General features: G+C 46.1%; 2 protein-coding genes across 3 annotated transcripts; both read right to left on the bottom strand.

The window, feature by feature from the left end:
* Nucleotides 1–594: 594 nt before the first annotated feature.
* Nucleotides 595–6,176, bottom strand: LOC119283174 (DYRK-family kinase pom1-like). 2 transcript variants are annotated; one of them, XM_037562921.1, is made up of 8 exons: nt 5,822–6,176; nt 4,981–5,559; nt 4,331–4,571; nt 3,963–4,242; nt 3,650–3,757; nt 3,124–3,402; nt 2,041–2,184; nt 595–1,066 (listed from the first exon to the last, which is right to left on the bottom strand). In XM_037562921.1, exons 1-8 carry the CDS (start codon nt 6,078–6,080, stop codon nt 890–892), a joined length of 2,067 nt encoding a protein of 688 aa, XP_037418818.1. In that variant the 5' UTR covers nt 6,081–6,176; the 3' UTR covers nt 595–889. The 2 variants fall into 2 exon arrangements, with proteins under 2 accessions (XP_037418818.1, XP_037418816.1); XM_037562919.1 differs by having other exon boundaries at nt 4,331–4,631; nt 5,822–6,174.
* A 3,228-nt stretch (nt 6,177–9,404) lies between these two features.
* On the bottom strand, nt 9,405–14,223 carry LOC119283200 (calcium-dependent protein kinase 16-like). The gene is made up of 7 exons (XM_037562922.1): nt 13,392–14,223; nt 12,527–12,670; nt 12,297–12,449; nt 11,197–11,312; nt 10,922–11,089; nt 9,983–10,213; nt 9,405–9,888 (listed from the first exon to the last, which is right to left on the bottom strand). The coding sequence occupies exons 1-7, from the start codon at nt 14,083–14,085 to the stop codon at nt 9,739–9,741; spliced, it is 1,656 nt and encodes a 551-aa protein (XP_037418819.1). The 5' UTR covers nt 14,086–14,223; the 3' UTR covers nt 9,405–9,738.
* Between the last annotated feature and the right edge of the window lie 1,014 nt (nt 14,224–15,237).

The following is a 15,237-nucleotide window of genomic DNA, read 5'->3' on the forward strand; positions in this document are numbered from 1 at the left end:
CTTGTACAGTTATATTCGTTTAGGTCCTTCCATACGAGCCATTGTTCAACATGGAGTAACCCTGCCCGCAGAGAAGAAAGATGTATACTAAGCTCTGGCAGACATTTTTTCTGTAATGAAGCTTAATTTATCATTGTATAGCACTTTTTGGTTGCTGAAAGTTCAGACAACCTTGCTGATGGTTTTACGTGTACGAGGGAGTAAAGGTCTGCAAAACATGGTCAGGGTTCTTCATCAGTGATTAAATTATCATTCTATAGCACTTTTTGGTTGCTGACGAAAGTCGCTTGGTGAAGTTACAATGCGTCTCATTCCGCTTTTACTTGGAGTAACTTCTAATTTATTGCAGAACTCACATCACATGTCTGTAAACCTTCCCCTGTATGCTTGAGTAGCTGAGTTCAGTCGTTATCCTGCTTCTGCCCAGTCTTTCAAGAGCTTAGCGGCACCGCGACAAAGAATCAGTAGCATGGCAACTAAGCCTGCGCCTATTGAAACTTGGAATTCAACTTTGAACTGAATATCAAAACCCTCCAAAGACACACATACCTCCAATCCAAACAAGCTTCCAGTGCTAAAGATAGGGCCCAGGACTGCCTAAACCAAACTTGATTTTGCTATATTATGAATTAGAAGTACATCAGAGTAGTATTTTAAAAAGGTCCATCAGAGTAAACGCCAGCTGTACAGGCAGGAACCTTTTCTCATATTTACATGAATGAGCAGGTATGTATTCACCTAGCAAAGCAGGCCAAGGATTGCCTGGCAAAAAAGAAGGCACACAAACAAAAACCCAGTTGCAAAAGGAAGAAAAGAAACGTGTCGTTTCATGAGCCGGGGAACTGCGAAAATGTCCCCTCCATGTGAAGAACGGTCTTTGATTGGCAGCTCAACGATACTTGTGTGAAAACCATCGATGCCGCAACGCTTCCCTGGCTGTTGGTCTCTTTCTGGGGTTGATTTGCAGCAGGCAGGACAGGAAATCAACAAACTTGGAGTCGGGGCATCGCAAGTGGCGCCGCAAGGAGGATTTCTCTGGTATCAAATACTCCAGCTGACCCGTCTCCTAGAATAGGAAGAGAAATGGAGTTGGAAAAATGAATGCCATGTTCTAAATAACACTTGTGTGGTGATCAAAGTTTAAAAAACACTAGGCATTCATTGTGTGTTTTGCCACTGCCTTGTGCTTTTCTGACCAAAGCGCAAACTTAAGCACAATTATGTGCACATTAAGCGCTAGGCGTTTTGGTATCACCTAGAGCATAGGCACACCTTTTTTTAACTATGGTGGTGATACCAGTGGAAGTGCCATAGAACAGCTTAAGTCCTTATGGAAAGATCTTTGCAGTGATGACAAAGAAGTTTCTTTCTCAAGATTATGTACAGGGATGGCGTTCACCAAATTGGCATACTCAATGTACCTGAGGGAACCAGATCCCAAAGAATAAAAACCAACCAACATGGGTACCCTTGAACAGCTGCAAACCACATTGGCCAACTACTAAAACACAATTCCTCCAGTAACAGAAGGCAACAGTTTTTCCAATTAGTGTCTTGTTGGTAATGTTATTTGTGGAAAGTATTTCAGTTGTTGACTTCATTTCTTCACAACTCAAGATGTTGTACAGGGCATAATATTTTTTCAAGTGTCGGCACAACAAAATTTAAAATAAAACTGCACTGTAAATAATCTTCTATGGCAGCATACTTGTGCACAATACTGTCATTTGCATTTACCATGCCAAGCATGTGGGACACAAAGAGGTCCCTAAGACAGAGACTGGTCTTCTTTCAAATGATATGCAGAAACCCAAGGATTACAATGAAAAACAGCACCTAATTTTGCTTCAACTTAAGTGTGCATGCAAACTAAATTAGGTTCATATTATGTCGTGCACATCGTCATCAAACAAAGACTGGAAAAAGGTACAGTAACAAAATAATATTGGTTTTCTTAAACACACTTGGAAGTATGTGTGATGGGAACTTATGATATTTGAAAAGACAGGCACAAACCGAAAAAAGTAAACAAGCATGTACCTCGTTCTTGTGGAAAAGGTCGTACTCTTCTGTAAAGTACTTCGGAGTCTCCTGTCCCAACGCAAGCATCTGCGTGTCAATTGGGCCAATTGTTCCAATCATCCGAGCAAGAATTGTTGACACCGCTTCATTAGGAAAGAGCACCTGTAACATGTAGCCAGCATCCTCAGTCTCTACTTCGCTAGAAATAGAAGAACATGGCTATTACTCCCTAAAAAAGGACAGACCCAGTGCATAGAAGCTCCCACACAAGGTGGGGTCTGGGGAGGGATTATAGGAACCTAGTCTTACCCCTGCAAAGTGCAATGCAGAGAGGCTATTACTCCCTCCGTTCCCAAATATAAGTCTCTTTAGAGATTTCAATAAGTGACAACATACGGAGCAAAATGAGTGAATCTACACTCTAAACTATGTCTACATGCATCCGTATGTTGTAATCCATTTGAAATTTCTAAAAAGACTTATATTTAGGAACGGAGGGAGTAGATCAGACAGATGTAATTCTACCACTACCAGACATCACATTAACTCCTCAACTTTACTCTGGAAGGTGCGCTAATGCTCTGGTTTTATTTTTCTAGTGTTTTGAACAAAGATTCTAGACACATTATCTTCAGTTCATACCAGATCAAACAGGTAGTTCTGTCGTATGTGCAATGTTACTAGAAGGTTCTGCTTTGCTTACATTGTACTCCCTCTGTAGTGATCTAAACGGTCTTATATTTGTTTACAGAGGGAGTAGTATTCTGCAGAAATATACGGTCCTCCTGTTCAACTTAAGACCAAAAAACAGGTCCTACTCAACTTGTGAAGGGCGGAAGAGCTATAAAATTCAAGCATATTGCAGACTTGCAGTCTTGGAATGAAGTGAGTGGTTAAACAAGCACCAAACACTAGCCCCAACAGGACAAAAAAAATCGAGATTGAAGAGGACAAATATCCATTTAGTTGTAGATAAACTCTGGTGTATATTTGGCTGTGATTGGCTTAAACCGTAGTAGATAAAATGTATGTTGATGCGCCTCACAGATGTCATGCAAACCAAACAGAAATGGAAATTTGTAAGTCAACATGTAAACTTACTTCACCAGAGTACAGTTCGGCGAATATACATCCAAGAGACCAAATGTCAATCCTCTGGTCATATGGAAGACCCAAAATAATCTCAGGAGCACGGTAAGAACGTGACTGGACGTATAGGCTTAAGTTATCTGTCAAGAAGCAACTGCTTCCAAGATCAATAACCTTGACTTCACATCTGCTGTAGCTCTTCATAAGGATGTTCTCTGGTTTCAGGTCACAGTGAACTATATTTAAATCATGCAAATACACCAAAGCTTCTAAGCACTGTCGAGCTATAGCCTGAAAATGAAGGGAAGGTCTCCTGTTTCAGTAGGTATTTTATATTTTCAAGAAATAAACTAATTATGCTTAAAGTACATTCCAGACTTCGCAAAAATATCACAGAGAAATGAGGAACAAAAGAACCGCAACATAGATATGGTGCTACTAATTGCAAGTCAGAAGATACACAATAAGGTTACACAGAGTGCTTTGGTAGCAGAACAGAAGGAGATACTCTCAGAAAAAAGAAGTAATAATCAGATACCTGTATTCTGGGCAATGAAAAGTAGACCTCATCACTGGACTCCTGGTTATACTTTTGAAACTCATATAGATTTGCCCGTAGCAATTCGGTTACAATGAAAAGATGTTCCTGTTGATTGTTTCAGCTGTCAGCACTATGCGGCGTCAAAAATGAAAAAGAATGCTGGGATTGATATTTAACAGGCCAATGAACAGCTCATAAGTGTTAAGATTTGGAAGAATATGATCTTTTTTCTTTTTTTAAAGCAATTTGACTCTTCATTGTAAGGTATGGTGTAAAAGCAAGCCAACGGTTTGTATCCCCATATCAGTACCTGATAGTAGAAAAAATCATATAGGCGCAATATATGATGTGCATCTGCCGGATCATGTTTATTTACAAACTTAAGGAGCTTTATCTCATCCAAACTCTGATCAAAGAAATCCTTGTCATTTTTAATTATTTTAAGGCAGACATCCATTCCTGTGCGAAGATCATGTGCCTGTACGACCCTGCTGAATGCAGCGGAACCAAGATATTCAGTGATGCGATATCTTCCGGCAACAACTGAATCTACCACAATAGGAAAATCTTTGTTTTCCTCAAAGCCAGTCCTGCAGGAGAATCCTATCACATGAGCATACAAGTATATCCAAATAATTATTTGGCAGAAATAAATAGAAAAGGTATTGGATAGTGAACCTGTTCTTCCGGTGGAAAATCCTCAACTCAAATTCCTCATATTCTTGATGAAAAATAGAGCTTGCAAGATCAATCTCCGTTTTCGGACCTTCATCGATATTATGAGCAGCATTTTGAACATTTGTATCCGCTGGCCCGAAGTCCTCCATCCCATAAATATCTTCAGGAATACTAATCTCAGGAAAAGGGTGCACGCTGTAACTATCCTTTAGAAATTCCTTGTCATCGACAATTTTGTCATCTGTTATAAGGTCAATATTTAGTTCATCGTTTACTCTGAAGTCATGGTTAAACCTATGGTCTGAAAGAGATAAATAAAGTCAGAATGGAACCAACTAGTACACAGGCAAAAATAAATAAATTCACTCCATATGAGGACAACGAATTTTGGAATTACAAAGGCACGCAAATCTGGATCAACCAGAAAAACTACATCAGATCAACCAGCAAAGTTACATCATAATTCAAGTTTGTTCTGGGTTCGTAATTCAAGCATATACCAATCTTATAGAACTGCGACAATCCGGTGCTAGTACAAAATATAATCTCTTCAGAAAACAGTCCAATCACAGAGTGAATCGTTTCAAGCTTGTTAAAGCGAAACATGGCAGATGATCCTGAGGAATATGGAAGAGGGCAGAAGCACTTACTGTTAGCAGCATTTGCGTCTTCAGACAAGTACGGACTGAGCACCTGAAGCTCCTTCTCCAGCGCACTGAGATCAAACTCCTGGTCATCTCCACTCCTGGAATCCACTAACGGACCGCCCTTGAGTGTGGCATCGTCATTCACATTGCGCCTGAACTGGTGCGCGTCTGCACCGCACTCATCAAGCACCTCCGTCAGGTCGTCCATGATCTGATACCTCCCGTACACAGCAGACCAAGAATCCCTCGCAAACTCCCGACCATTCTTGTGCTCCATTTCGCCGTGGCAACAACTGCAGGGCGGTGACGTATACGCCTCTGCATTGCTCTTGCTGCGCTCGTGGCGTCGGCTGCTGTCGTCGCCAATCTCGCCGACGTCGGGGTCAACAATGAACTTGTCCTCCTCGTCGCCGTCGCCGCTCTTACCGCTGATCTCCGGCTCGCGGTGGAACAGGAGGTCGTCGTAGAGCCAGTTCTCGCCGAAGAAGAGGTCGGTGGTGTCGTACTCGCGCGCGGTGCCGAACTCCGACGCCTCCGACGGCGCGCGTGGCGGCGACCACACCCCGTACGGATTCAGCAGCCCTGATCTCCAAGCGAAACGGCCAAACGGAAACAGAAGCGACAAAATTCGGATCAGAATTCAGAACTCGAGCAAAAGCACACGCGCGAGCTTGAAGCATATGCGTTTCTCGTTGACGCGCGGAGATCGAGATTCACAGCGCGAGTCAGTCAGTCACACGCCCCGCTCGCTCTCGGGAGGCCGCGCGCGCCGATGACCAGGTGGGTTCAACATACTGGGGAAGAAAAACTAGTGGACTGCGTCTCGTGCAAGCACGCAGTGTACCTGAAGGCGTGGAGGTCGTGCTGAGGAAGGCGTCGGAGGAGGAGCTGGAGGCGGGGCTGGCGAGCGCGGCCCCGGCCCCGTCGGAGGCGTAGTAGGAGGCGCCGAGCCGCAGCGGCGGGAGGCGGGGGTCGGCGGAGTCGGCGGATTCGTCGCCGCGCCTCCCCGCGAGGACGCCGTGCCGCAGCGCGAGGCCGTGGCCGGCGTCGGCGGGGAACCCCATCCCCACGACGCCGACGGCCTCCTCCGCGCCGCGCGCCATGGCCAGCGAATCACTCGTGCGCCCGCCGCTGACCCTGCGCCGCCACGGCCACCATTTGAAGCCAAGCGAAGCGACTGCGACGAGAGCGAAGCAAAGCACCGAGAGACTGGACAGCACTAGCAGGACAGGGGCGAGGCCGCACGGGATCCAACCAACACGCCCGCACACGACAGCGCCTTCTCGGGGCGGGCCGTCCCGCTGGCAGGCGGGGCCCGCAGGCCAGCGTGTCGATGTCGGCGTCGGCCCGGGGCCGCTGTCGACGGGCGCCCGCGGTGGGTGGTCTGGTGCGCGCGCGCGGCAGGATGATAGGGTGGCCTGCGATCCGACGTGGAGGGAGCGGGGCCGTCATTATTGTCAGTCGCTGTTGCGCTGGACGCCGCCCCCCTCGCCCCGCTGGGGAGGGATCCGGATCCTCTGCGCTTCTTCGCTCGTGACGGACACGGCGGATCGGCCGATCTACCATTCCTACCGCTGCTGCCAGCGTCCAGCGGCAACGACGTCAGATCTATCTGCCTGCCGTGGTAGGCCAGGCCGGCCTTCCCTTCGCAGCAGAGCAGAGCACCTTTCTTTCCCGAACCCCGCGGCCCTACCGTCGGAACCGCACCTGCTCCGGCTTTAGGCTGATCATAGTGGGGAGTAACTTAGAGGGTGCTTGGATACGTTTTAGTCCCATAATTAAAAGTAGTGGGACTAAAACTTGCTAGCCTCATCCATGCTTGGATCCAAATACTAAAGAGACTAAAATCAAATTATTGAGCATTTATTATCCTCCAAACCATCCAATCCAAAACTCGCATGTGTTAAAGTAGAAGAATTAAATGAGGAGAGAGAGGGCTAATACATATTTTAGTAGGTTTCCTATGACTAAAAGTTCTTAGCCTCAAGACTAGTCCTAACCTCTCTTTAGTCAGGGGTGCTTGGAACTTTAGCCTCTAAAAAAGATTATTTTTAGTCAGACTAAAAATAGTCCCTTGAATCCAAGCACCCTCTTAGACTAGTGTCATATGCATGACACTAGTCTAAGTTACTACCCCCATAGTGCAAAGTATCTTAATAGTAGTGTCATAGTTTGTTTCATTTATTACCTTATAGACTCATTTTATCTCGGGAAGCGCTATGTTACAGTAATATATTATGTTACTTCAAACACCTCTCTCCTTATTAAATACTTGCCACATAAGCAAAATTGTTTTGGAATGTGTTAAGTTACTACCTAAGTTACCCCGCTATGGCTAGCCTTAGCGAGCAGCTGAGGAGAGCATAATTGCGTCCTCGCCGGGCCGGAGCCCGGATCGGCCGTGCAATCGTGCAGTGACTGGTTAGTGAATGGATCAATGAGTGATGCTGCTGCTGCATAATTGCGTGATGTTCTGGACTCTGGTTTGGTAGACGAACGTTACGGGCTTCAGCTCGCAGTGGGGCGCGGGGGTTTTGTGCGATCGAAGAAAGAAAATGCTACAGTGCAAACGGGCCACTGGAAGATGGATGGATGGATGAACAAATCCTCTGCGACTTGTTTGTTTATTACTCCCTCCGTTCCACAATGTAGTGCATATAGATTTTTCTAAAAGTCAAACTTTATAAACTTTGACCAAGTTTATAGAGAAAATCATATACATCTAGAATACCAAACACATGTGCTTAGATACATCACAAGACATACTTTCATATTATGTACATTTGGTATTGTAGATATAAATAGTTTTCTCTATAAACTTGGTCAAACTTTATAAAGTTTGACTTTGCAGAAAATCTATATGCGCTACATTATGGAACGGAGGGAGTACCACCTGAAAAACATGGCGGGCGCTTCTTTTTTTTAGTCTCGTCGGATTAGGCGTACCGTCCAGTAAAAACGACGTCGCACTGGAGACCTCCTTGTCATGGCAGTTCGGGGGCTGACTAGGAGTATGGTAGGGTAAAAACAAGAGAAAAGTGCTTAAAGTTAGTAGTACTCTACCTCGTAAAAGGCAAAGATTGCGTTCGTGCTGTTTGTACGCTTAATGATTAGGGCATGACCAATGGAGGCGAAAAAAAGACAGGTGCTTCATCAAACACACAGGCATGGGAGGATTGAGGCTATTGCTCACATGCGTTCAGTCCAATGGTGGCTATGGTGGTGCTGCCTCACACCCGTCATCCTTTGGTCCCCATGTGTTCATCTTTTCCATTCTTCCTCCCCTTCTTTTCCTCTCCTTCCTTACTTTTTCCTTCTTTATCTGCTGAAGAACCCGTCTCCTCTGCAAGCTTCACCTGGCGCATGCAAGCAGCCGTCATGCTGCCACAGTGGCATCCGAGCCTAGTTGGCTTATGAAGCATCATCTTTGAGGCTACCCATTGACCATGCCCTTATGTTCACAGCGAGTCGCGGATGTGATCTTAATTCACGACCGCTGGAAAAGCGATTTAGTATAAAAAAGAAGACCGTCCCAGCGAGCGGTTCATTTTTTTTTTCGAAACGGAAGCGAGCGGTTCATGACCTCTTCAAGATCTGGTGATAACGCCAGCAAATACTGGCCTCATTTATGTCCCCCTTTATCTTTATTACAGTAGTGAAAGGGGGGCAAAGCTTGGTCTGTTTACTTTACTTTACCATCTTTATTACGTGACTTGAACACTCTGATCTCCAGCCTCCAGGTATTGCAACTAATACTACTACTACTACTTGAGCAAATTATTTATGCTCAAATCTCTATTCTTAACTGATTAAAGTTTGGGGAATGCTGTTTTTGAGCTCGCCAGACCTGTCACCTATTACACCCCCACTGGTCGGTCCAGCCCGCCTTTAATATGTTCTCTAAACTTTATTAGTTTGGACTTTGGAATGATAAAGCCGAATGCGCTGTCTAAACAAACCGCTTTCTCTTTCGATTTTCTTCTCCGCTAGAAAACGGCGGTAGCTGAAGCTTAAGTGTAAAGGCAACATGATTAGTCAGCGAAATGGGAGGAATGCCACACAACCTCCAATGATTTCGGAAGCAATGGCCCCAAGAGCAGTGGGGTTTAAACCCACGAACAAGCACATGAGACCAGGCAAACTCTGAAAATTATACTGTGATGACAAGCTGCAGGTTACCCTGACCCCGTTTTGGCATGTAGCCGAAACTTTCAGTATCAGACAGCAACACAGCAGCGTGCCCTCAGACAATCTGGTGCACTACCTACTGCAAATAGAACGGCACACATAGGGCAGCACTATATAAAAGTTGCGGCTACATGGCGCCCCCCTCTTGTCCCTTTCCCCCGGCAATATGCCGTTTTGGTACAGTTGAAAGCAAGGCTGCACTAACAGTCAGTGGCCTACTAGGCATGCATATCTAGCTCTTAACCACCAATACAGTACAGACGATTCCATCAAAGCCAACAAAGTGTATCTGAGGGGGAAACAACAAAATATTGTACAACACTTAGCATCAGGTACAGCAAAAGGAGATATCATCAGGCAGGAGCGGTTGGTGCATCATTCGGTGCGTGCGTGCTCCTCGCCTCGGCGATACCGGGAAAGCTACTTACACGAGTAAGCCAATCAGGGGGGGAGCCTATCTAATTAAATTTCCGCCAAAATAATCATCAGAGAAGGAAAGAGGGTCTATGCTTAGTGGGCCAATGACCGGACTTACGTGACCGGGACAAGAGCGCCAGCTACAAGCCTGTGATTTCACTCATTTCCCATCTTTACAGATCCATCCTTGATAAGCCTTATGCTTAGGCTATTGAAACGTCCTCTCGAATAATGCCGCGAAGCCTTTCGCCAGTCCGTGCCGGTTTTCATCATTGCTACAAACTCTTCAAAGCTAATTTTGCCATCCTGCAGAAACAATCAAAGCAGATGTTAAGTATCGTGAGGGATACAATCTGAAGGCTGGACCCTCCTTTTGGCAAAAGTGCAAATGAACCTCCACCTTGTCGGTGTCAACTTCTTGCAATATGTCCTTCACCACTTCCGTGATATCTACCGCCCCATCCTCCGCCAGGGCCTCCTGAAGCTCCTCAGGCTCAATAAAACCATCGCCATCCTTGTCGAAAAACAGGAAGGCCCGCCGAAGGTGCTCATCATTTGCCATCCTTTGTAGATGAAGTGAGACAGCCAAAAATTCACCATAATCTAGTGCTCCTCTACCATTTGTATCCACCTAGTATCCAACCAAAAAAGATCAGATATGCAAATCTTCATCATTTTGTTCCCGTAAACTACACAAGTCAAACCATTTGGAATACTTAATTCTCAAGTTGACTTTGACGTCACATGCAATAGTGGTATACTCTTCTTATGGACCTTATGCGACCCCCCAAAAAAAATATGGTAAATGATAAAGAATTAGCAGGTACATTTGAGTTCTATATGTTCAATCTGTATAAATCAATACTTCAGAAAAATGTTAGCCATGAGGCTCTAGAACTCATCTGTCATAAACAACATATTAAGTGAGTAGAACAGAAATGTCCATACTGGAAATGAAAGTGCAGGTTTATTATATCCTTTATCCCTTATTGCTACTCCCTCCGTTCCAAAATAGATGACTCAACTTTATACTAACTTTAAAAAAAAGTTAGTATAAAGTTGGGTCGTCTATTTTGGAACGGAAGGAGTACTTTTCAAGGTCCCAAGAACTAAACTGATTCAAAAAGGGACCAACATTTACAATACTTCTACCCATCTGGTACAAAAAAATGTCAATATATTTTACTGCATTTCCGGTTGATTGAGCAATAGAACTATGTATCAGACATAATTTTTTGCAGAAATAGCGCCATTCAGTTTGGACTGTGATCAAAGATAGAGGCTCAGTTAATCTAACTGAACATTTTAACAAGCAAGCAAAACCCTGTATATTACTTACAGCTTCTATTAACATTTGCACTTCAGATTCTGCAAGGTGAGAACCAAATTTTGCGATCCCGCTCTTCAACTCTTCATATGAGACTATACCGTCATTATCAGTATCCATCACTTTGAACATCTCCTTTATGTCCTCAACTTCTTCAGCCGACAAGTGGTCAGCAATGACCTAGTCAAATAAATTTCGTCAGTACAACATATTTTTGATGTAAATTTGAGAGAGATATTCAGTATCAAAGGGGAGAAAATCGATTAACGGGAAAACAAAATTCAAACCCTTAAAGCTCTTCTTTTGAATCTGTTCATCCTTGAAAACTGCTTCAGCCTTGACTTTACAATGTCTCCAAGAGGAACATTTGGAGCTTTCTTGGCATTTTGAAGCCATGTATGCTCTGTGACAACAGAAATCAAGAATATATATAAACATCAGACTATGTCAAAAAAGACTTAAGAAAAACGAGATGCACGGTAACGTAAAGTCGATTAAATGTGTGGATAACTGGTGGATTATGGAGACTTGGATAGTCGGTTCAACAGGCATCCCGCAATTGTAAGAAGGAACAAATGTAGCTTAAATATTAGAACATGAAGCAGCAAAATGAAGAAATGGCTTTGTCTATTTTGCTAAAATATTAGGCACATACTAACTCAGTATAGTACAAAATCAACATAATGCTGTCCATGTCTTGGATAATCGACAAGCTTCTTTTTTATTGCTTTTATTTTGAGAATCTCAACACACTCCATGTAATAGCCATCTAGAGCTTGCAACTGTGTTTCATGCCAGACATCAACGGTGTATCTCAAGTTTACAGCCACATTTAAAATCTACTTCCTCAATCCTCATTTTACTCTCGGCACCTTCGCCCGTCAGATTTCTACTTATGTTTACTTTTGGATTCAGCATTGCTCAGTATATTACATCCAGATTACAGAAGGCAATAATATGCTACCAGAAAATATAGCGAGGCAACTACCAGAGCAAGGATTCAAAGTGGATCCTGCATAACTTTTACTACAAGTGTTAGGCAGGGGGTCCTTCAAATTGATCTGAGTATTAGATCCAATGTGACAACAGATTTACCGCATAGCCAAAATAAACTACATAACATGACATCAGGATATGGTTGGTAGATACTTATGTGCAAAAATGGAGAACTATCCAAAACCAGGCAGACTGGTCCAGTGATCTTCTAGCTATCAGATTACACATTGCAAATTGAAAAACAGAACATGAAAGGGGGTTCAGGCTGAAGTTTAAAGCAGCACCAAACAGTAGGAACTTACGCAAATTTGATGTTTTGGGAACTTTGAGGATATTGAAACTAACATAACACAGTGCCGGTTTGAAAGCACTACCACTATGTACATCTTACCAAGAACTTGCTTTGCCGTTAGCCTGATTTTCGGGTCAGGCTGAAGCATCTGCCGAACTAGATCTTTAGCATTATCAGAAACATGGGGCCAGGGTTCTCTCTTAAAATCTATATTTCCCCGAAGGATAGCTTGTGCCACTCCTTGTTCAGTCTCTGCAATATAGCATGGTAAGACCGCGCGAAAGCAAAGCTGAAGGATAAAAGGTTCTCGCAAAGATAAGGCAAAGTACCAGCCCAAAATGGAGGAACACCGCATAACAATATATACAAGATAACGCCAGCACTCCAAATGTCTATTTCAGGTCCATAGTTTCTCTTCAGCACTTCAGGAGCCATATAGTAGGGACTTCCCACAATTTCAGAGAACTTCTCACCTAAACAATTGCATAATGCCATCATATTATGTACGGTACAAAATGTTAAAACATATATGTATAATAGACATTTCACAGGGAATAATTAAAGGAGTGCGACAGATAGCAAAGTAAATCATCGAAGTTCCAGTTGACTCGAATTACAAACATAAAAAGTGATATTTACAAACATAAAAGATAGGCCACCTGATGCCTTACTATTTCCCAAAATAATTGAGCTCAGGTCGAACATGGTATCAGCATTCAGATACCAAGACTTGGTATGGAGTATGGACTACAAGCAAAACGACATTGTACACTATTTTTGGCAACAGCAATGTGCCGTCTGATCCCACTAATGATTCCCAAATCCTAAAAATAGCAGTCACCCATGAACCAGCAAGTCAACCTAGCACCTAAGATTCCAGTATCTGGACTAGCAGCACAATCTGCAAGAGGCAACTATATCAAGAGACATACTACCGAGTACTGACATACCACCAACTTGCTGCGAAAGAAAGAATACATCTAAAAAGTCCTACCAAAAGAGAACCACCAAAATCTAGTTTTAGTCAGATTACGCAAGCACGGAAATAGCACTCAGCTACAGTACCGAGCACTACCAAAAATTCCACCCAGAAACGGCCACCAACCCACGGATCACGCGCTTAGACAGAGAAAAAAAACGCCCAAAAGTGCAGCGACCAGTTCGTCCGAATCACGGTGGATCTCGGCGGCTCACCGGGCTTGAAGAAGATGGAGAGGCCGAAGTCGATGGCCTTGAGCGGGGAGTTCTCCTTCTTGTTGGCGAAGAGGAAGTTCTCTGGCTTGAGGTCGCGGTGGATGACGCCGTGGTGGTGGCAGAGCTGCACGACCTCGACGATGGTGCGCGTGACGGCGGCGGCGGCGCGCTCCGTGTAGTGGCCCCGCGCGACGATGCGGTCGAAGAGCTCCCCGCCCTCGCAGAGCTCCATGACGAGGTGCACGGCGCCGTCGTCCTCGCAGGCCTCCCGCAGCGTGACGATGCTGGCGCTGCGGGGCAGGTGGCGCATGATGGCCACCTCCCGGCGCACGTCCTCCACGTCGACGGGCGTGCGCAGCTTGCGCTTGGAGATGGACTTGCAGGCGAGCAGCTCCTTGGATCCCCGGTCCATGCACAGGTACGTGACCCCGAACTCGCCGCGCCCCAGCTCCCGGTCCAGCGCGTACTTGCCGTCGATCCCGCCGCTCACGTCGCGGCCCTCCTCGCCGAGCACCGACAGCCGCTTCTTCTCCCCGCCGGCGCCGGCGCCGCCCCCGCCCCCGCCTCCCCCCGCGCCGCCGCCGCCGCCGTTGCGCGCCTGGTGGGGCTTCCTCTTCCCGGCGGAGGCGGGGAAGTGCGACGACGAGACGTCCTCCCGCGCCGCGGCCGCCGGGGAGCGGCAGCAGTTGCCCATGGCCGCGCGAGATCGGGGGTGGGCCCGCTAGGGTTCGTACGGCATTGGGCGCCGCGCGGGTGGGGGAGGAGAGAGGGAGATGGACTGGCTGCTGTGTGCTGTGCCGAGGGACAGAGAAGAGAGGGGGGCTAGCTAGCTAGAGAGGAGAGACAGAGCGGTACTAGTCTTTGGAGCAGTGGAGAGGGACGAGACCTGTGTCGTCGGGTAACGGTATGGAGGAGCCGTGGGGGACGGGGCGCGGGGGACGCGTAGCCGCGAGGAGGGAGGACAGGGGTGGGAACATTCCCACATGTGATGATGGTTTAGTGAGCCCGATGGGTCGCTGGGCAGCGGGCCCGAGGGCGGGGTCGGGGCCTCTGCGGGGAGTTCGGGGGTGGCGGGGCCCACGGTCGTCGGCAGTTTGACCGGATTCAGCGACCGGGGTTTTGTTTCGACGGCCGGCCGTGGACGGAGGAATCTGGCGAGATAAAAACCAGCCCCGTTGTAATGGGAGTATCATAACTAGTATCATGCATGTTAAATAGGTAATTTTGATGATGTGACATAAAATTAAATGAAGAAAGAGATAGTTGGGTATCATACAATGATATTGTATCATAATAAATGCAATGCTACTATGTGTCATGCATGACAATGAATAAAGTCATCTATGATACTATGTATTAGGGAGGTAGTATCACACATTAGTACCATATGCATGATACTAACTTATGATACTATCCATTACAAACAGCCTTAGACCATCTCCACCGCGCGACCCAAAACGTTTGGTTATCTCCGTTTGGAATTAAACGTACAAATGAGACGACCCAACGCGCAACCCCATCCGTAAAATATGTCCGTTTCTTATCCGTCCCACCTCATCCTGGACTCAAAATTGAGCTGGGTTTTCATCCAAAGCGGACACAAGCGGACGCTTTCTGGGTCGTCCTCGTCCGGCAGTGTCCTTTGTGCATGTGACCCTGGCCCGCCTGTCATCTTCTCTCCTCTTCACTCACGTGGCCCACCTACCATCCTCTCTCTCCATATTTTCCTCCTTCCCATGCCGGTGCACACCACTGTGCTGCAGCCGTGGGCGAGCGCGGCGCGTGCCGGAGCGCGAGCGCGGGAGAGCGGGGTGCGGCGCGGCTGCGAGCTGGGGGCGCGCGCCCA

Source organism: Triticum dicoccoides, chromosome 1A, assembly GCF_002162155.2.
Source record: "Triticum dicoccoides isolate Atlit2015 ecotype Zavitan chromosome 1A, WEW_v2.0, whole genome shotgun sequence".
Taxonomy (NCBI): Eukaryota; Viridiplantae; Streptophyta; class Magnoliopsida; order Poales; family Poaceae; genus Triticum; species Triticum dicoccoides.